At 34.0% G+C, this 21,801-nt stretch overlaps 3 protein-coding genes across 5 annotated transcripts; 2 read left to right on the forward strand and 1 right to left on the reverse strand.

The window, feature by feature from the left end:
• The first annotated feature begins 1,816 nt into the window (after window positions 1–1,816).
• Window positions 1,817–5,226, forward strand: LOC107826783 (uncharacterized). 2 transcript variants are annotated; one of them, XM_016653810.2, is made up of 9 exons: window positions 1,817–1,910; window positions 2,045–2,214; window positions 2,384–2,446; window positions 2,667–2,686; window positions 2,843–2,887; window positions 4,048–4,115; window positions 4,277–4,410; window positions 4,528–4,616; window positions 4,866–5,226. In XM_016653810.2, exons 1-9 carry the CDS (start codon window positions 1,838–1,840, stop codon window positions 4,996–4,998), a joined length of 795 nt encoding a protein of 264 aa, XP_016509296.1. In that variant the 5' UTR covers window positions 1,817–1,837; the 3' UTR covers window positions 4,999–5,226. The 2 variants fall into 2 exon arrangements, with proteins under 2 accessions (XP_016509296.1, XP_016509297.1); XM_016653811.2 differs by having other exon boundaries at window positions 4,280–4,410.
• A 4,645-nt stretch (window positions 5,227–9,871) lies between these two features.
• On the reverse strand, window positions 9,872–14,126 carry LOC142178899 (uncharacterized). The gene is made up of 7 exons (XM_075248704.1): window positions 14,074–14,126; window positions 12,707–12,859; window positions 12,495–12,621; window positions 12,124–12,408; window positions 11,061–11,168; window positions 10,558–10,940; window positions 9,872–10,091 (listed from the first exon to the last, which is right to left on the reverse strand). Exons 1-7 carry the CDS (start codon window positions 14,124–14,126, stop codon window positions 9,872–9,874), a joined length of 1,329 nt encoding a protein of 442 aa, XP_075104805.1.
• Window positions 14,127–15,566: 1,440 nt separating this feature from the next.
• Window positions 15,567–21,128, forward strand: LOC107772927 (uncharacterized). 2 transcript variants are annotated; one of them, XM_075250491.1, is made up of 5 exons: window positions 15,570–15,743; window positions 15,874–16,000; window positions 17,845–17,974; window positions 18,120–18,449; window positions 20,201–21,128. In XM_075250491.1, exons 4-5 carry the CDS (start codon window positions 18,122–18,124, stop codon window positions 20,929–20,931), a joined length of 1,059 nt encoding a protein of 352 aa, XP_075106592.1. In that variant the 5' UTR covers window positions 15,570–15,743; window positions 15,874–16,000; window positions 17,845–17,974; window positions 18,120–18,121; the 3' UTR covers window positions 20,932–21,128. The 2 variants fall into 2 exon arrangements, with proteins under 2 accessions (XP_075106591.1, XP_075106592.1); XM_075250490.1 differs by lacking the exon at window positions 17,845–17,974 and having other exon boundaries at window positions 15,567–15,743.
• Window positions 21,129–21,801: the final 673 nt, after the last annotated feature.

Below are 21,801 nucleotides of genomic sequence, written 5' to 3' on the forward strand. Positions count from 1 at the left end.
AGGTTTACATGACTATTCCAAATGGGTTTGCAAGACAGGGGAGACCAAACAAGTCTGCAAACTACACAAATTACTGTATGGTCTGAAACAAGCACCAAGACAGTGGAATCTCAAGTTGACTGAAGCTCTACAGTAGTTGGGTTTTCTCAAAGCCACTTTGACTACTCACTATTCACACAGAAGCTAGGAAGTGACATAATTGTGATCCTAATCTATGTTGATGTCTTGATCATCACAGGAAGCAATATTGATCTATTAATCAAAACCAGGGAAGACCTTTAGAAGAAGTTCAAGATGAAAAACTTGGGGGAACTAAAATTCTTCTTAGGTAGTGAATTTTCCAGGTCAAAAAGAGGAATACACATGTGTCAAAGGAAGCATTCCTTGGAGTTGATCTCTGAAATTGGAGCAAATACAACTGGTATTTTGAAGTGCAATTAAAAGCTTACTTCAATGGAGTATGACCGAACATTTAACAAAGGTGCGGGTCATTAAGATCCTATACTAAATGATGCTAGAGAATAACACAGGCTTGTAGGCAGACTTTTGTACTTGACTATGACTAGACCAGATATCTCATTTAGAGTACATGTGTTGAGCCAGTATATGCATCCCCCAAAACAATCACACATGGAAACTACTCTAAGGATTATTAGATATCTGAAAGCATCACCAGGTCTGAGACTCCTAATGCCATCAGAAAAGACCAAGCATCTGCAGGCCTTCTGTGACTCTGACTGGGGCTCTTGCCTGCAGACCAGGAGATCTGTTACAGGCTATCTTGTGAAATTTGGAGAAGCCTTAGTGTAATGAAAGTCAAAGAAACAGGAATCTGTAGCTAGAAGTCCAGCTGTAGCTGAATTTAGAAGCATGGCATCCTGTGTGGCTGAAGTTGCATGGCTGATAGGTCTGTTTAAGGAACTTGGAAATGAACTGCACCAACCTGTTGATCTGTTTTGTGACAGCAAAGCTGCCATCTATATAGCAACAAATCCTTTCATGAATGAACCAAACACATAGACATAGACTGTCACTTAGTGAGAAAAAAACTGAGCCAAGGAGTAATCATAACTTATCCTCTCTGAACAAAGGATCAACTAGCAGATTTGCTGATTAAGAGCATTGGGAAAACATATCATGAAGTTCTATTGAATCAACTTGGAGTTGAAAATATAATTCAAAGCATTAGCTTGAGGAAAAGTGTTGAGAGCATAACAAGCTGACGTGTAATAGTTAGTTGGCTAGCTAATGAGTCAGTTATTTATCTTAGGAGTTAGCTTAGTCGGTTAAAAAGTTATAGTTAGCTTGTCTATGTATATATATATATGAGGTACATCACTCACTGTAGCATGAAGAGGAAATGAAAATCTCATAGATTTCTCTCCAAGTTTTCTTCAGCTCCTCTTCTCTCTGTTACCCTGTCGATTTCATTCTCGCTCATTGAATTAATTTGACAAAATTTTGACGATGAAAATTCTAGTGATTGTTAGATTTCTGGTGCTTTAAAATTCTTGCGGATGCTTCAAAATATTGGCGAGCTTGTTTTAAAATTGTGACGCAGAGCTATTTTCTCAAAAAAAATTCTTAATGAAATTAAAGTATAAATAGTGATTTTAAAAAGGTCTATCACAAAATATGAGGACTGGCAGTTTGCGACTGAAAATGGACATGGGCTGGTAATTTTTGGGCTTGCGTGAATTAATAATGGGCTAATAGCCCAAGTAACACGCGAGCCCCATTCACGAGATCAACGCGGTCCACTACTCCACTATAAAGAACATAAAGGGAATACAGAATAGTTCAAAATTTCGAAACAGCTACTCTAGAAAAAGAAGAGATGGCGGGAAACGATTCTCAGAAGCAATTCCTCACTCTAATCCGCGACTTCGCATCTGAAAAATCTCAAGGAGGTTCGTTTTCCTTCTTCATTTCCTCCTTCGAAACTCGTATGAAATTTTTCACTTGATGATTCAACGTATTTGTTAACTGGAAACTGATACAAACTAAAATTGATTTTTGAGCTATAATACTTCAAAATTTTCAGAGCGAAGAATAATAAATTTGAAGAAACGAAGTCAAGAGCTTCAATCGGAGCTTGAAACTGCAAACACTGAGGTTGAAGAGGCAAAACATCAGAAGGAGACTGCTGACCAAGAGCTCAAAGGCTACGAAGTTGAATTGGCCAGGAATGAATCTGCTATTCAAACCCTAGAGGTTGTCAATCTCATTCGTATTTTTATATACGGTTACGTTTTTTGGTCTACGTTTTAAGCTTATCGAAACATATTTAATTAGTTACTGAAAAAAAAATTAGTTGAAATTTTAAAACCTGAACAATACTTTTTGCGATTTTCTAAGAGATCCTTTTACAATTACATTATAGGAAAGGATCGTTTCTATTCAAGATGAACTATCAGCCTACGGATCTGATGTAGAGGCTCTTAAGGTAAAAGTTGACTTGAGGTTATGTTCTCCTTTAAGGCGCACTTAATGCTCCCTTGGCTTGTATTGATTGTTGATGTCTGTACTTGTTTATATTAGATTTGTATTTGTACTTATTTATATTTGTAAATTTGAACATTATTTTTTGTATTGGCTTGCTAATAATGACCCTGTTTCTTCTTATAAACTCCTTGGTCAATTGATGATATCTGAACTGTGAAAAGAACAAAGAAGCAGAAACTCGGTAACTACATGCTTCCTTCAGTTTACGTTTCAACTCTTTTTGTTCTATTACAATCACTTTTACTAAGTAGAAAATGCATCTTTAACTCAATTTAGCATTGTGAAAAGAATCTCATCGAAATTCTCTTTCTTGTTGTATCTATCGTTGCTTATGCAGAGACGACTTCATTGAGAAAATGTTGGATCTCAATGCACAGATAAGGTACAGTTTGTTGAATTAATTAATGGGTAGTGCTCTCTTCTATTGTGCGTCCTTAATAAGCAGTAATCTTTAACTATTGAAATGACTGCATGAACTTAGGTTAGTTTGGTAGCTAATTTGATTTTTTTTTTTCACAAAAAATGTCAATAAGGTGTAAAGCTCCAGGACTGTAGATTTTTTTCATACATACAATAGCTAAGTACGGACGGAGAAATAAAATAGTCTCTTGTCAATCCATGCTGATGTTAATTAGAAGAGCTAACTTAGTCATTGTTCTTCTTATATCTAATTTGCATTTACACATACCTGGCCCAAGTAATACTTACTTGGCATTGCTTGGCTTCTGCTCTTATTATAGGAGATCTAATTTGCATTTATACATACCATGGCCTAAGTAATACCGCATGGCATTGCTCTAACGGCTGCTTCAGTTTGTAATACTTGAAGAATGGAGATCATCTATCTATATTGTTGTTTAGTCATGCTTATAAACTTTCATGTCATGATTACTAGCAAAAAGTAATTATGCTTGGGGAGTGATCATAGCTGTTAAATGAGAAAGAGAAGCACTTGATTTTCTGCTTTAAAATCTACTTTTACAATGATTATGTGGTTTTTGTTTTGCTTTTCAAAATAATTTGGTGATATTGTATGGTAACAGAAACAAAGACTTTTTGATTAAGTTGCCAGTCATCTAGCCCATATTGTATCTCAATTATTTAAGTTCTGATATCAGAATTATGTCAATTGTATAAATTGGGTGTGATCAAGCAGTCTTATCGCTGATTTATTACATATTCCCTCCTGTCACACTCATGCACATTAGTTGTTCTACTGGCACAGTCTAGACAAGGAGAGTCCAATGCAGAGTAAATATTCTCCACTGTTGTGGTCGTATTTATTATTTAAAACCATGTTTCTTTAATTTGGCAGATAAAACTGTTATCTAGTTGCCAGTCTTGCGAGGCACTTATATCTCAAATGTAGTAATCAAAGTGACTCGTTAACTCGACCACCGAAGATATTGTGGCCAGAGATAAATCTACCTGTTTCTGTTCTAACTTGAGGCTTATTCATTGGGATTTTGTGACTACACTATATTGAAATCTAGCTGATCTGCTGTTAAATGGCTTAACTTTTTTCTACTGAACTGGATGCAGGAAATTCCATGAGACAAGAGCCTCTATATTCCAAAATGATAATTGCAGCGAGTCAGCATCAAAGCCTGGTGTGTTATCGCACATAGATAAGCGCTCTTCTTTTTGCGATGTGTTGGGGTGTTTCTTGTATTATATGGATGTTCAAATTTAAAGACTTCCAAAGTTCTATTGTTGCTTCAATACAACAGCTTCTTCAAGTTGATAAAGAATTGTTTTACACCTCCACAAGCAGGTCCAGCAAAAGCCAAAGCAGAAGATGCTGAAGCTGTCAAAAGAGACCTCCAGAATAAGTTGGCTCAGATAGTTTTCCAGATCACTAAGGAAGAAGAGGAATACCAAGTTGAACAGAATATTCATACTCAGGCAAGTAATTATGTTTTTGTTAGGCTTGTCTGTTGTCATTTCCTTTCTTCTATTGCTATATGTCTGGTTATTAGTATTTGGAGAACTAAGTACATCGATCTGTGTGGTGTTTTTCAGCTTCAAGAGGAGTTGAATATTTTGGAAAGGAAAGCATCGCTGATAGAGGGAATCACAAAAGAAAATATGGAAATGCAGGAGTTAGCCAGATATCCTTAAATCGTTATTGTTTGGAGTCCTGCTACTTATAGCTAATTGTTTACTATGTTCAACTCATTGGTGAAAAGAGAAATTAGTCGACAGTGGATCTCGAAATTTTATGAGACGTTCCACTTTTTCTGCAAAAATTATCTTATTCTATTCCTGAAAAACTCTTTCACGCCTCAAAATGATACTTATGGAATTAGCACTCATGCTTTACATTCGTCAGCAATTATTGTATCCTTGACTAGAAGCAAGCAGACTTCTGAATTGGAAAACAGATGTGCTTCCCTTGGTGATGAGCTACAAAAGAGGTCGGTATGTCCCAGTTGCCATAGGGACAACACAGAGGCATTAAGTGAAATTGTTCAAGCAGGCGATGAAAATTAGCTTCTTGTAAGTAGTCCCGGACATTACGCTGATGATAGTCAAACGCAGGACATTGAGGTGCTTACATATCTGCTCTTATGTCTTCCACTGGATTTACTTTTGGCTAAGCTTTGCTCTACTATAGATATGGCTAGTTTGCATAATTGACACTCCTAGTTTTTCTACTTCCTCTATACTTCCAAAGAACAAGTGTAATGAAAGCTGTAAAATGAAAACATACTTTTACCACTGGGACATACCGCCCGTCGCCCATGGTCCCCACCTCCTATTGTTGGTGTTACCCGCGCGGGGGGGGGGGGGGGGGGTGCTTGAAAGTGAATCCACCAGAAAATGCTTTTTTTTGAAGGATTGGAACGATTGAGTTGTAACTTGTAAGAATATGAATTTTTTAGTTCAGCTGAATGGGAAGTCATCAATTGGATTTTCCTGTTTGCACACATGTTGATCCTTATATATCCCTCACAATCAGTGATAAGACTGGAGATCTAGCATCTCTATTACCCTTGCACTGTACCTGGCTACCTGCCAACATGTGCTCAACTTTAGAACTTTGTAATATCAGCTTTGTAAATTGACATTCAAAAAGTCATCCATAATCAGCTTGAGAGCCAAGAGACTACAGTGAACAGTGAGTCAGATACTTTACATCTTTACTAGGAATTGGGGAGGGGACTGAAGGAGGAAATGAGACCAGACTTGAACGGGCACACTTTTGATCTTCAATATGTATAGAGAATAAAACAGTGGCGGGCCGATATTCAGAGAACTTGCTTTCACTGCGGAAATAAGGAAAGCCTCTAAAAGGGTTTCTTCATTCTTATGGCTCGAATCTGAAATCTTTTACTAAAGATAGATGAACCATATCCATCCGACCACACCTCTTGGTAGTAAGGAATCCATTTTTGATCCCATTCTCGGAGGCTTCCCAAAATATATCCTACTAGGAGTACTTCATTAATGCAACTATTTCTTTTTGTTAAATAGTACTCCCTCTATTCTATTTTAAGGGCAACATTTTCTTTTTAATTACTTCCTCCGTTCACTTTTACTTGTTCACTATATTAAAAATATATTTTTACTTTTACTTGTCCACTATACTAAATCAAGATAAAGATAATTTTTTTTCCTGTTTTACCCTTATCATTAAGTACTCATTTCCCAAGACTTTTGGAAATGCTATCATTATTATGGGTAAAATTGTAAAATACATATTTTATTTATTGTTTCTTAAGGGGCGTAAGAAGTTCAAAGTGGACAATTAAAAGTGAACGGAGGGAGTAGTTGATAGTTTTCTTAAATTGAAAAAACTTTCAACTTTACTCAAAATGATATCTTTTTATAGTCATACAAATATTATGGAAATGTTTAAAAAACACAAGATGTAAAAGTCTTACGCTGACACAAATATTATGATATGTTTAAGATCATAAGTTTTAAAAAATATAATATTTTCTACAATTCGTGCTCAATCAAACTAAATAAATGGAGTGGTAATCAGAGGTAGAGCCAGAATTTCAATTTTATGAGTTTTGGATGCTAAAGTAATGATTTCTATTAGATTCTAAATTTAATAATGTACATATATTTAATGAATTTTTCAACAAAAGTTATTGGTTCGGTCAAATCCGTAACTCGACTTTTACCTTGCCCCTGGTAGTAACTTTTAAATTAAATAACCATGTGAAATATGTTGACTTCGCCTTGTTTCGTGAAGCGCACGTCAATAAGAATGCTTTCACGGCAATGCCCTTTTACTTTTTTTCTTCTTCTTGGGATTTTTACATAAATGACCGATCATATTCATTATTAACTTTTTTTAGCCATATACATAAATTATACATTGATTGTATATAATTATACATATATATACATAAATTATGCATATATTATACATCCACCAACCAGGGGCGGCCAGACCCTAAAGCAAGTGATTAGGCCCCAAAAATTTAAGGGCCCCAAAATTACTATTTCTCTGTGTATAACAGTATATTATTTATATAATTATTTCTTATTGTTGATAAATTTATTTTTTTATTGACATAATAATTTTTAATAACTCAATTTCTTCCACTAATTAATAAAACCAAAATAATTTTCTGTCACTCTTAATTTATGTTTCTACTGAATTATATTTCACTATTCATTAGTTAGTCACATAATTATATCTAATAATCTAACTTATCACTTATTTTCCTTACATAAATTATACTATCTCCTTCTCAATTTATATGAAAGTGTTTGACTGGACATGGAATTTATGAAATAAAGGAAGAGTTTTGAAACTTGTAATCTAAAATAAATCATAAAAATTTGTAGGCTAGAAATCATGTCATTAAGGGTAAAAAGAAAAATCTAAAGTTGAATTGTTACCAAATATAGAAAGGGGGCTGACTAAAAAAAAGGAGTCACATAAGTTGGGACGAAGGAAGTATGTTTTCTGGGTTCTTCCATTTCAGTTGTGATGCAATCAACATTAAATTCATTCATCTTTTTGTACTTTATAAAACCAAGTTCTTATTTTTTTCATTTCACATCCTCGCTTGTCTAATTTTTCAAAAAACGATGCTCATTAAATTATTATACATATATATATAAGGCCTCTTATTAAGGCTTTGCTTTAGGCCTCAGATATTGTTGAGTCGCCCCTGCCACCAACTATGTTTAGTTTAAATGGTTAGATAAACGGCTATTTGGGCTAATTATTTCTTCCTCTTTTCCTTCCAAATTATATTGGAGTATTATTCCTCAATTTTCACGCTGTAGCTACTCGTGTATGATTGTACTGCCTCTACCCTAATATTTTTCCTGGTTAATGCTACTTGCAGGCAGTAGCTTTCAACCTTTAATATGCAAAAACATTTCGGTCCATAGAGAAATTACACTCTCCTTGTGACAAAACCAATGACAAAACAGAGACATTGATAAATAGTCACATTTTGAGTCGGCTATTAGAATTTAATTATATTTTAAATTATAATAACAAAGTAGCTATCATCGTCACTAAGTCTTTATCATTCATTCATTTATAATATTTATTATCATTGCCATTCGCAAAAAGCATTTTTATTTTTATTTTATGATCAAACAAGAGAATGTTCCTAATTCTGTAGAATATTTTGTTTCTAAGTTAAAGCAATAGTTATTTAACCAGTCTTGCCGCATTTTATGATTAACATTTTATTCAAGTATATAATTTTAGCAAATATAATTAGGCATTTTAAATAATCTAAATTACCAAAGTAATATTAATGTTATCCTAAAATATTTAATTAATTGGGATTTTTACGTTGTAGGGCACTAATTAAGAATTTATTTCATAAACAACATTACTTTTGGTTTATTTAAAAATAGCAGATTTAATAACAATTGTATTACAAGAAGCTTACGTGTAGTAGTTATTAGGTTTAGAAACCAATAACTACCGACCCTCATATTAAGGGGATCACTTTTAATTGTTGTCAATTTATTCCCTTCTCTTTATGATTACTCTATCACTTTAAAATTTAGATTTATTAACACAAATAAATCTACAATTTTTTTAAATAAATTGCACAAATAAATACAAATGATATACATTATGTCATTATCATATATAAATAAATATTACTATTCCGTAAAGATATAATGGAATTTAGGAATTATTCCATTATTGTACCACTAGTCCTAATTAAATATTGCAATAAACCGGAATTATCGTTATATATATTTTCGATTATACATGGTTTATACTTGATATAATATCTGATGTAATATGGTTTATGTCGTGTATAATTATGTACTGTAATTTATACATGATTTATACATTGTATATTATATATAGTCTATATTCCAAATTTAATAATTTCATTTTTTGTAATATGAGCAATAAGTATAATGTATATTGTATGGTATATAATAAGTACAATTCCAACTGGTATATGGATCAATATCCAAATCAATTTTCTGAGCGGAAAAATAGGAAGCGAATGTTTGGTATTTTAATTTGCGAAAATTTCGTCCTCAAGCTCACTGTTCTATTTGGAGTCTCTTGTGATTTGTTTTGTACTAAAAGTAATTTTGTAAAAGCAGTTGTAGGGAATATAAAATAAAAGATTTTTACATTCCTATATCATACAGGAAACCTTATTACCCTCAATATTTAAGGTTTGATATAATTACATTTAGTATATCAAATTACTAATTCTATATCATAGTGTATTTTAAGGGTACAATTAATGCATTATAAACAGTATTTCCTTTGATAGTTACTTCAAGAGAGAAACAAAGTAGCATGCAACAAAGATATTGAGATATTAGTTAAATTAATGAAAGAGAAAATAGCGGTAAAAGAAAAACTTGATCAGATTTGTAAGAAAAGAAAAAGAAGAGCTGGCCACTTGCATAGAACTTGAACGTCAAATCAGTTTTCATACCAATTACCATACACTAGCTTGACTATGTTCCAAGGCCAACTTTGTTTGCAGTCTAATATACAGAGAATAGATTGAGATAGAATCCTTCAATCATCATTCAATCACGCTTCTAAAATGAATGGAGTAGCTAGCACTTTTGGATTACCGAGAGTGAGTTACTAGATTTTAAGCTTCTTTTGAACTTAGGAATAAACTCACCTGAAAATTAAGAACTAAGAACCAAAGTACATTTCACTGTAAAAATATAGCACTGTATTTTAGACATAATTGTGTTTTTTGCAGAAGATTTTGTAGAAGTTTTAGTCGTTTTGGATTTGTGAAAACAAAAAACAATGCATCTACAATCAGAATACAAATAATCTACAATTCATCTACAAACTGGGTATATTGAATTTTAATATTCCAATTCTCACACTACAAAAAAAAACAGCGTTTAGCGACGGCCATATTCCGTCGCTAAATCAATGTTTTCCGTCGCTACAGTTGTTTAGCGACGAATTAGCGACGGATTCAAGTTTGTCCCTAAAATGCTCGTAGCTAAGCTCATAGTGACGAAAAAAACCAAGCTGTCGCAGAATTGGCGACGGATTAGCGACGGAATATATCTGTAGCAAAGTTTTGCGAGGGAAATAAGCGTCGATGTATTGCTTGTTTCTGTCGCAATTTTGACGCCTTTCGTCGCTGCAATACATAACAAAATTCGTCGTTTGTTCCTATAGCAACGAAATCGTCCGTCGCTAGACGTGTTATAGCTAATTCTCCAGGCATTTTGCAATAAAAATCTTTCGTCGCCAATTCGTCGCAAGATTTTAATTTTACGCGATAATTGTAGCTACGAAAAGCATCCGTCGCTAATTTATTTTTAATATATTGTTGTTTTTAAAAATTCTTTTTATTTATTATTTTAAATGTAATCTGTTCAAGCATATTATATAAAAGCTATTAATTAAATACATTTAATAAAAAGTCACTGATATTAATATAAATTAACAATATATTTAACAAGGTCCAAAATATATAGCATAATGCATATAATCGTATCATTAAGTACAAAAATCCATAAGGACCAACAATAAAGTCCAAATAAAGTAGGCTAACTATGTGAGGCTGGAGAGTTACGGTCATCATCAGAACCCATTGGATGAACCTCATCAATGTTAGCAGCAGTACAGGATGTAGGAACTGTAGGTGCCACATCAGTATTTGGTTGTGCGAGGGTAAGGAAACTAATTCGCGTACCCGCTCAACGATTACAGGAACTATATGATCTGTCAGTGCAGGAATCAATCGCATCACTAACTCATCCAGATTCCCTATCGGTGTTGATTGAGCATTTCGAGGTGTTGCTGACGATGTAGCATCAGATCCAAAAGAGCCATGAAGATCTGGCCCGTAGTAGCATTTTGCTTGAGATCCAAGACCATATACTCTTCTTTTCTTTTCTCCTCCCGCGGCTTGATAAAATGCTTTACACTGGTCAATATCAGATTGAGTTTGTGTTTGTTGTTGTAATATCTCCTGATATTTTTCCTGTAGAAAAGTAAATAATTAGTGCTCTAAAAAACTAAATAATATTGAGCATTCAATTTACAAAATGAAAAAATATATATGAAAGTAAAGTCAATAAAATTATTTAAAAAGTTATCTTACATGTACGATTCGGGATTTCTCAGCAACAAAAGATGTTCCATCATTACCATGTGTATGGACGTGCAAATGCAACTCACTTGGTGTTGGATCTCGACCATTTTTAACAGCCTATACAAAAGTTATTCAATTAAGCAGCTTCTCAATAATTGTGCCAGAATTTTCACTATGGTGCATTCTCTCTAAGTAAGAGATGTATCACAAGACCATGTATCACAAGACCTATGTCAGGTTGTGCTATTACAAAATACTATTGCTCAATACAGCAGCATGAATAAATTCAATGCACCTACTTTTATGAAAGATCAACAGTGATGTTATACTTCAACCACGTCTCATTTTATAAGAAACCTCAATCCCGAGTAGCCAACTTACTTGTATCCAACAAAAACAAATAAAGAGATAGAAATGTGCAATGACATGGAGAATATTAAAATAATAAACATTAGATAAAGAATCTTCACACAAAGTTTACAGATAAAACCAAAATATCTTCTCTTTTTAGTTCAATCCTTCATTGCAAAATTGAGGACACTTATATAAACTAACACAGGTAAGTGCATTTTGACAAAACACATAAACAGAATCACACAAAGTTTACAGATAAAACCAAAATATCTTCTCTTTTTAGTTCAATCCTTCATTGCAAAATTGAGGACACTTATATAAACTAACAGAGGTAAGTGCATTTTGACAAAACACATAAACAGAATCTCAAGAACCCCATTTTGACCAACATAACTCCATTGAGAAAAAACAACTTATTTTTATCAGAAGCAAAGGCAGACAAGAATTCCAAGAAGGTGAAAGAATTAAACAAGAAAGAACGGGACATGTTTTTACTGATCCTAGAGAGATCAAATATGTAACTGCATAATAACATATCAAGAAAACAAGAAGTATAATAAAGGATGATACTCCTAAATCTGACTAGTGAAGGAATGGAAAGTATGTTTACCAATTAATGAACAAGCCGAGATAAAAAATTACTCAAAGATCATTAGACTCCATACTTAAAAAAAACTCATGTGACTGACTGCAAAAAGCACAAGTCCTATCCACTTACAAGTCTCTTGCGATGCTCCCCAACATTGATAGAGCCACCTGTGTGAGTCCCTGTGGCAACTCCGCTCCCAGCACAACGATTTTTTGAATTTATTTCTGACTTTTCAACACACTTAGGATCTTTCCAAAGTCTCAACCAACTTTCCCACACATTATTTGGAATAGTGCCCAGTTGCACTCCATTTGATTTTAGTTTGCTAACAAAATCACTGTATCTTTTTGATGCCCTACGCTCCCATTGGATCCGCACCACACTATCAATTGAAGAATCCCAGTAGAATACCTTCTGAAATAATTTTATAAAGTAATAACATTAATAAGTTACATATAAAAGTTAATATACTTTCTAAATCCAATTGTGATGGATTATACCTTGAATTTTCCAAAATAAAAGTTTTTTATCTCATTTGAGACGCTTTTCCAGTTGACTCCATTAGGATAAAGTTCATGCTTGAAAGACTTAGTTATACACTCGGAGCATTCAAATGAAGGCTCTAACCTGAACAAACTAGAAGACATTATTTAAAGGCATACCATATATCAATAAAAATATACCAAAAGTAATAGTACAAGAATGGACTAACCCTGCAGGAGAAATAGTAAGAAGCGTCCGCGGCCCGCGGGTACTGCTACACTCAGTTTCGCCTATTATGTTGCTTTGAGAAGATGTACCCTCGCCTATTGTGTTGCTCTGATTAGGGGTATTTGGAGATGGTTCCAAATTAATAGCTGGGGTACTAATTTGGGATTTTCGACATAATTCCGTTTTTTGCAGAAGATTTGTAGAAGTTTTAGTCGTTTTTGATTTGTGAAAACAGAAAACAAAGCATCTACAATTAGAATACAAATAATCTACAATTTATCTACAAAATATCTACAAACTAGGTACATTGAATTTTTATATCTCAATTCTCATTCAATTGTAGCATAATTGAGATTTTTGATATAATTGCGTTTTTCAGAAGATTTGTAAAAGTTTTAGCTGTTTTTTATTTGTAAAAACAAAAAATAAAGCATCTACAATCAAAATACAAATAATTTATAATTTATCTACAATTTCTACAATATGTCTTCTTTTTCGAGTTTCAATCTTAAATTCGCAAAACCAAGTCTAATCTTCACCAAAACCCCTCAAAATTGAGATATAAACTCCAAACCATATTCCCGATTATTTTCAACAACACCCAATCCAAACAAATAAGGATTTTTGAAAACCCAAATTTGAATTCAAAACTTTCAAGCTTTTTAATGGCTGTCAATGGTGGAATTGCTGCTCTCTTTTCATTTGCTTTGTATTACTGAAATTTGTGATTGAGAAATAGAGAGAGATGTAGAGAGAATGTCGACGAACTGAGCTTTTGCAGAATTGAGTTTGATTCGAATTTGTTGACGATTTTGTCTTTTTTTTATTTTTTATTTGTGGCTTAAGGAAAAATATCGAAGAACAGATGCAGAAAAGAGTCTATGTAATTTGATTTTAAATTGAAGATATAGGATTTGCGTTTCAAATTTGATTTGAAGGTCGCTAAATCAATTAGAATATTTTGTTCCTGATTTGTAGCGCGCCTAATTAGGAAGGAATCGACTCCTAATAATTAGTATTTAATGAATGGTATAATAATTATAGAAAAACTATGAACATGGCAGGTAAATATGAAACTATGCACATTTTTGATAATAAGGTTTCATATATGGTATAAGAAGGAAAAAGTCTCTATAAATAAGTCTTTAAAGGTTGTATAAATTCCTCATTTGTTTATACTTAGTTGCCAAGAAACATCAGGAAAAGGCCTAAAGCAAAGACTAAAGTCCGTTTTTCTCTTATATATACTATAGTAGGAACTTATTAATTTATTTTCTCTAGATTTTGTAGTTTTCAAGAAGTATCTAGATTTTTCTTACAAATTGTATACGTTCCTCCCTTAAAAAGCTCCCATCCTATTATTAATACCTTGAATTAAGAGATTCAATTATGTCCTTTCCTTTTTTCACATTTTTCCCCATTTGATGCATCCTAATTTTTTCAGTACGTCGATCTCATCTTCTCTCTCTCTTCGATAGTTGCAAGTCTTCAACAAGAAGTTGGTAATTTTGCTTCAGTTGTTGAATGGTTTTGGTTGGAACCTTCAAATACTACTATATATTTTATGCTTCTATTATCCTTATAATGTTAGAAAAGTTATCCCTAATCTAACAAATCCAATAACACATATATGCTTTCCATAATAGCAACAAAAAAAAGTAAAAATATCTTTGCAATAAGAAATCTATACACACGGAATATAATGTCATGTGATGGCAAAAAAAATCAGTTGCTAAAAGTTTCTTCAACAATATTTAAAAATCGTTAAACTCTAGCAAAACTATTACTAATAGGATAATGGCTCATACACAATTCAAATGTGAAATTGGTCACAAACTTACAATTGCTCATCACCGTATACAATTATCATACATTTGTGATATAATTTCTGCAACACTTATGGTACAAATACAATTATAATACAATCGTGATACAATTCTAATCTTCATCTTCTTCAAGTTTCAATCATAACTCTAAACTTAAATTCTGATACAACATTGTATTATAATTGTATTCGTATTGTATCCGGTATTATTATATATTAATGTATCAGATACAAGTTAAATACAAATTTGATACAATTGTGATACAATTATGAAACAAATCTGATACAATTATCATACAATCGTGATACAATTCAGAAACTTCTTCTTCGAGTTTCAATATGAAATTTTACCTAAAAACAACTCTAAACTTAACCAATCTCTCTCAAAATTGAGATATAAACTCCAATTTATATTCTCAATCATTTGCTAGAATACCCAATCCAAACAATTCACAAATTCATAAAACCCAAATGTTGAATTCAAAGTTGCGAAGCTTTTTAATGATTGTAATGGAGATCTCTTTGCTACTGCAATTTTAGAAATAATGTCGATGAATTTGTGTGAAGTGGATGAGATTTGGGTTAATTTGTATGAAAGAGAGAAATATTTCAACTTTTGGAAAATGGAGTGAAAACATGATTTTAGGAGCTTTGTATAACTGATATAGAGTGAGAGGGGGCTGGCGTTAGGGGTGGGCATAAAATCCGAAAAATCGAATTCCGAACCAAACCGAATTAATTTGGTATTTCGGTTTCGGTTTTTTCGGTATTTCGGTACAAAAATTTCGGTATTTCGGTAATTCGGTTCAGTATATGATAGGGATGGGCATAAAATCCGAAAAACCGAATTCCGAACCGAACCTATATAAATTGGTGAACCTATATAATATATATGACTATATCTAAGCCCAATTACCGAATGACTATAGCCCAATACCCATACGGCCATACCGTCCCACCCAGCTCCCCCAAGCCCAATTACCCAAGCCCCAAGCCCATTACTCTTCCTCTCTAATCTCCTCTTACCACTTACAGCCTTAGTTACTCTCTTAGACCATCTGAATGGCATTAGGGCATTAGGGCATTAGGGCTTAGGATGTCATCTGAGTCGAGAATCGACTGCGAGTCTACGACTTACGACTTACGACTTACGACCAGTCGACAGTCGAGCTCGAGTCTCATCTCATCTTCACCCGTTAACTTCACTACTTTTGTAAGTCTCATCCCAGTACTCTCTGAGGTTTCTTCTGAGTTTTTATATTTTTAAGTTTTGAACTTTTTGAGTTCAGAGTTCAGACGCATAATTTTTTTAATTTCTGATTTTCTGCATCAAACTAATTTAGGGTTATAGGCGGCGATTTCCAGCTCGATTCGATTCCTCACTCCTCACAAATTCCGGGCAAACGAAGAGTCGAAGACGCTGCTGTCCTGTTCCAGTGTTCCGAGCTCGATTCAATTTCAATTTCAAAGGTATGTTTCGTTCTCTTTTGGTTGTACTGCTGATTGAATGAACTGCTGTTCCGAGCTTTTCCCTTTAGTAGGCAAATATCATCTGTATCACGTTCATGCTGTTTAATTCATTTGCTTGTATAATAATAGTTGTGAGTACACGACTATGTGTTAGGCTTACCGTATGATTACTTTGTTTAGGTCTGATTTTTAGAACTTTCCTTGCATTTTTCTTGTGATAGACACTTTAGGATGATGACAGTTGAGTGAATTCACTGTTAGTCTTCTTTGTTGTGACTTTCTTATGGTTGCTGGTTGCTGGAGTCATAAGTTAGCTTGTTGAAATCTTAGTTTCTTTCAGGAATATTTCACAAGGATAACAGAATGTGAAGAGTTATAATCATCTCTTGGTGCGTATGATGTTTATTTGGATGTGATCTGAGGTGAATAAAGGACTATCTGAATTTGCATATATGATGCCACAAATTGTAGATTAGGAGTATTTTGTTAGTAACTAGCTAGCTAGTGTTTTTGGATTCATTCACTTGTTCCTTCCTTTATGTTTACTTTGCTAAGTCTACTTGGATTAGTTAACTTTCAAAATCTATTGAATCTAAGGACTAGCTGTGTTCAATTATGTCTTGATTGTCAATGGTATATATCATCTATGAAAGTTAACGAGAAACTCCTGTTTCTTGACTATTTTATGGTGTTTGTTGAAATTCAATAACAATGGTAAATATAGACGAGCAATACGAATAATAGTGAGAAGTATAGTAGTTGGTGATTTAACCTTACTACATACAGCAATTTCTACTGTTTATCACAATTATTCACCAAATATAGGAAGATATTAGATGCCAAAAAAACTGATATTTGTAAGTTATGATTATGCTCTCTCTGTCTGATGGAATCTTGAACGTTTTGGAACTATTGCCATTGATGCATCTAGCAGACTAGCACTATGAGGGAATCAGCTATCAATACATAAAGCATAAAGTTTCTATTTCAGGGCAGCTACTAATTATGCTAAGGCCAAAAGAGGCAGCCCAAAGTTCAAAATCATGTGCTTTCCAGTCTCTGGAAATGCTTAGTTGAGACTCAAGGAGTGAAATTATTGAGACTGACCCATCAGAAAGCCCCACAGCGAGGGATGTAGCTGATGGGTTCCAGTTCTATACACAAGCACATAGAGGAACTGACATGTTCATCACATACCTCTAGCAAATGATTCCCTATAAGAAAGAAGAAGATGTCATTGTAGCATGGTAGTGCTTCAGTTAATGCAAAAGTACAGTGTTAAATGAAGAAAGGTACCACAAGGACCACCAGTGCTAAATGAAAAAGGATAGAAAAGCCGATGACAATATGATATGTATAAGTCCATGTACTCGGACGAATCAGAACAAAATCATAATACTTGTTAGAATTTACTGAGCACCAAAGCATGTATGTTCCAGCCCCCCGCCGAAAAAGGACTATTTTAGGCCGATTAAAGGGAAATTTATTTATTTATTATTTTTCTTTAGGTTCCTTAAAAATTATATTCTCTATATATATTACTATTTATATACTAAACCTTAATAAAGAGAGCATCCTTAAAATTAAATTAGGATGTAACTGATACAATCCTTCCCTCCCCCCTCCCCCACGTCAAGCTGACGTCCGCCATCTGCCCAAAATTGCTGTAACAGCAGTCGAACAAGAAGACCCAATATTGACCCATTAAGCCCAAAATCCAGCATTTTGAGCAAAGGTGGTCCGCCATCTGCCTTCATTTTGGCGTATCCCTAGTGGCCATGCCATCTTCATGCTCAATTGAATTTCACATTTCGGGCAACTCTAAAGAGCATCTCTTCTTGTAGCCTCTACCTGTTGCTGTTTTGCGCAACTATAACAGAGGCGTTACTTTGTTCTTTCCGGAGTTCGACAGCCGTTCAAGGTAGCCGTAGATAGTAGATCGTTGGACACGCCCTGGTTCGCTGCACTAAAAAGGTCAATTTCGTTCTTTTTCTTTTAATTATCTTTCTTTGAGAAAACATATTTCTCTTATAGTTTATAGTTCACAACCTGGTCGACGAATTGTCCAACTTACCTGATTTATTTTTTCTCATTCACCATATTTGTTAAACTTATGCAGGTATGGATATAGCTCATTGCCACCTTGATGGAAATGCCGATGCTGTGGAGTTTTGTCTACACGAATCTTTCCATAATGTTCTCGCCGCTTGCACCTATACTTTACAAGAAGGAGATCAGCCTAGTAGAACTGGCAGTATATCCCTCTTTGATGTTGATGCTGAATCCAGTCGACTTAGCTTGACACACAGAGTACAAACAGCTGGTATTTTTGATATAAAATGGAGCCCAGTTGGTGGAAATGTGGGTCCATCACTTGCTCAAGCTGATGCTAATGGTTATGTGAGAGTTCACAGACTTGAATCTTGTTTGAATGAATCAGAAATTCCTGGTATGTTGGAGCGTCTCCTCTTGTGTGATATTTTATAATTGTCATTGTGGAAAATGTTAAGTGACGGAGAAAAGAACTAATATTCTTTACAGTTAATGAATACCAAGTTGTAAAGTGAAGTGAAATGGGTATTTTGGATTCCTATAATGTGATATTGTAAGGGTGTGTAGTATGTTGTATTGTATCATTGGAATATGAAGAAGTCCCTCTGGTTACTGTCAGATCATGAATAAATAACTGTATGTGATATTATTTTCTTACTTTTATTACATTTGTATATAGCAGTTGCTGGAAGGAAGGAAAGACTGAATTTTTTTAAGTAATGTGTAGATTGTAGGAATTGGAGTACGATGTGTCAATGTCTTAGATGTAATACATGTTGCTTAACCACTTCCATTAGAAACTGAATATTTTTATTTGAAAAAAGAACTTAGCTATCAATAAGTGTCCCTCCGTTGAAATATCATCTTTTAAAGTCTTTATAAGTAATTCTCTAGCAAAGTAAAGTGGTTACTCAGAGTAGTGGTCAACGACTCTTAAGTTTTTTGATACCAACATTTTTTTTTCTTGTGAGTCTTCATACTTCATAAGTAGCTTGGAATGCATAAATCACAAGTGTGAGGGCATATATTTTGACAGAGTATAGGAGTTCAATGTGTAGGTAGAATATTAATAGAATTACACAGTTTTCTTTTCTCACTATAAGATTGAACCAAAGGAAAGGAAAGACTGGAAAGTTTTAAGAATGTGTAGATTGTAAGAATCACAGTACGATGTGTCAATGACCTAGGTGTAATACGAACTTCATAACCACCTTCATTAGAAACTGAATTTTTCTTAACTTAGCTATCAAAAACTTTCCGTCAGTTCCAATATCATTCTTTTTTAATCTTGGCCAAATATATATGCGGCCCCATAAACTTGTCTGATTTTTTTATTTAGACACTTGAACTCAGGCTACTATTTTTTGGACATCTAAACTCATTAAAAAGTGTACCAATTAGACAATTAATAATTTAGGTATAATTAGAGAAAATATGTCTAGTTGGTACACTTTTGTTGTCCACTTGGTACTAGCCTGAGTTCATGTGTCTAAATGAACAAGTCAGATAAATTTAAGGGGCACATATATATTTGGCCTTTAATCTTTAATAAGTAAATGGCTAGCCAACTCAAGCGGTTACTCAAAGTAATAATGAAAGACTCATGTTTTTGGTATTGATAATTCTTGTCTTGTGAGTGATCATACTATGGTAGCTCGGAATGCATAGATCATAGGGGGCATATTTTTAACTGAGTGTTAAAGTCCAATGTTGTGCATGCTGAATATTAATAAAACTACCTAGTTGTCTGTTCTCATGACAAGAAGCAATGACCTGTCAGCACTTCTCTTTGGTGTTACAGTGTGAAATGATATATTTTAGAGTTTGAAACACTTGATAAGTTAGTTCTTTTGTTTGAGCGCTTCAATCATTATCTCCATCTTTACTATCTTACTAGAGATTATTTGCTTTTTCGGCGGGGGGCTGGAACATACATGCTTTGGTGCTCAGTAAATTCTAACAAGTATTATGATTTTGTTCTGATTCGTCCGAGTACATGGACTTATACATATCATATTGTCATCGGCTTTTCTATCCTTTTTCATTTAGCACTGGTGGTCCTTGTGGTACCTTTCTTCATTTAACACTGTACTTTTGCATTAACTGAAGCACTACCATGCTACAATGACATCTTCTTCTTTCTTATAGGGAATCATTTGCTAGAGGTATGTGATGAACATGTCAGTTCCTCTATGTGCTTGTGTATAGACTGGAACCCATCAGCTACATCCCTCGCTGTGGGGCTTTCTGATGGGTCAGTCTCAATAATTTCACTCCTTGAGTCTCAACTAAGCATTTCCAGAGACTGGAAAGCACATGACTTTGAACTTTGGGCTGCCTCTTTTGATATCCACCAACCACAGCTAGTGTACACAGGGTCAGATGACTGCAAATTTAGTTGCTGGGATTTGCGAGAAGATCCATCTAACTTGGCATTCCAAAATAGAAAGGTTCACACAATGGGGATTTGCTGCATTACTAAGCGTCCAAGTGATCCTTACACCTTACTCACCGGTTGCTATGATGAACACCTGAGGGTATGGGATGTAAGATCAATTTCAAAACCTGTACACGAGACATCAATCTCCTTAGGTGGAGGAGTTTGGAGAATTAAGTACCATCCTTCTGTACCTAACCTAGTCTTGACAGCTTGTATGCACAATGGATTTGCAGTTGTTAAAGTTAAAGGGGATACAGCTGAAGTAATTGAAACCTACAACAAACATGGTTCCCTGGCATATGGAGCTGATTGGCAAAGAGGATTAGGGAGGAACGGTAGGGGTAAGAATAATGTCATTGCTACTTGCTCGTTTTATGACCAGCTTCTTCGTGTGTGGATACCAGAAGGTGATATTCCTGAATGTGACCCTGTGTTGTAGAATATGCTTTACAGGAAACAACCAAAAACTTAGTCAATTTCTTGAGGTGTATGAGCCTGTGTCCACTGTATTATGGAATTTCAAATTGTATTTCTGTGTTTGGTGACTAATATTTATGGCTCTGTTTCAACAATTTACAGTTGGTAAAGCAGAGGGCTATTATGCTAAAGTGGCTCAATAGTTTCTCTGGCCTCTCCATCACTCTGCTCATGGAATACCTAATCCTCTTTAAATTCTCAAATCTTTTAGTTTCTTTTTAACCAGCATTTCATTAAATGTTATTATTGCTTGTAAAAAAAATTAAACGACAACACGATTGTTGTGCTCATATGCTATTCTTTATTTTAAATTTTTCTTGAGGCCTCGATAAAGTTGATGAGCCACTCACCTCTCCAGTTATAACTTTCTTCGAAATATCATCTTTGTTCCTTCCCAGCAGCAGTTGACATTCTCTAAGGAAAAATTACTCAAGAGGCAGGGATGTAGAATAAAAGCTTCTGAAGATAAACCAAACTAGTAATATGGTTTTGGTCTTTCTTTTAGCTTCCTGTAAAAAATCGAAAGAAGTTTGCTCCCATAGCTTGAGTTTATTTCATTTAAATTATATAATACATTTCATAAGAAGTACATAGGCGTGTTTCAGTTTGTTCATTAACCATAATTTAATAAAAAAACGAACTAAATATATAAAATAGGATAATAGTTAACACAAAACTCGTCCGATCCATTGCTTATGCATAGTGAATGCAGCTTGAAGATTGCTAGAGTTCCAAACGGCTTATGTTATGGATTATTTTGAGTTTGGGATGAGAATAACTATTTGCTTACCAAAATAAATCTGAAGTTTGCACTACCTCACACAAACTTTGG

This window comes from Nicotiana tabacum, chromosome 3 (genome assembly GCF_000715075.1).
Source record: "Nicotiana tabacum cultivar K326 chromosome 3, ASM71507v2, whole genome shotgun sequence".
In the NCBI taxonomy this organism is placed as follows: domain Eukaryota; kingdom Viridiplantae; phylum Streptophyta; class Magnoliopsida; order Solanales; family Solanaceae; genus Nicotiana; species Nicotiana tabacum.

Excerpts from the sequence above, each read along its gene's own strand:
- LOC107826783 (XM_016653810.2), top strand. The coding sequence starts at position 1,838 with ATGGCGGGAAACGATTCTCAGAAGCAATTCCTCACTCTAATCCGCGAC. Across the intron at positions 4,116-4,276 it reads CGAGTCAGCATCAAAGCCTG|CAGGTCCAGCAAAAGCCAAA; the intron begins GTGTGTTATCGC and ends CACCTCCACAAG. Across the intron at positions 4,411-4,527 it reads AACAGAATATTCATACTCAG|CTTCAAGAGGAGTTGAATAT; the intron begins GCAAGTAATTAT and ends GGTGTTTTTCAG.
- LOC142178899 (XM_075248704.1), bottom strand. The coding sequence starts at position 14,126 with ATGGGGAAAAATGTGAAAAAAGGAAAGGACATAATTGAATCTCTTAAT. Across the intron at positions 12,409-12,494 it reads TTTATTTTGGAAAATTCAAG|AAGGTATTCTACTGGGATTC; the intron begins GTATAATCCATC and ends AAATTATTTCAG. Across the intron at positions 10,941-11,060 it reads AGAAATCCCGAATCGTACAT|GAAAAATATCAGGAGATATT; the intron begins GTAAGATAACTT and ends ACTTTTCTACAG.
- LOC107772927 (XM_075250490.1), top strand. The coding sequence starts at position 15,627 with ATGTCATCTGAGTCGAGAATCGACTGCGAGTCTACGACTTACGACTTA. Across the intron at positions 15,744-15,873 it reads CCGTTAACTTCACTACTTTT|GGTTATAGGCGGCGATTTCC; the intron begins GTAAGTCTCATC and ends AAACTAATTTAG. Across the intron at positions 18,450-20,200 it reads GAATGAATCAGAAATTCCTG|GGAATCATTTGCTAGAGGTA; the intron begins GTATGTTGGAGC and ends TCTTTCTTATAG.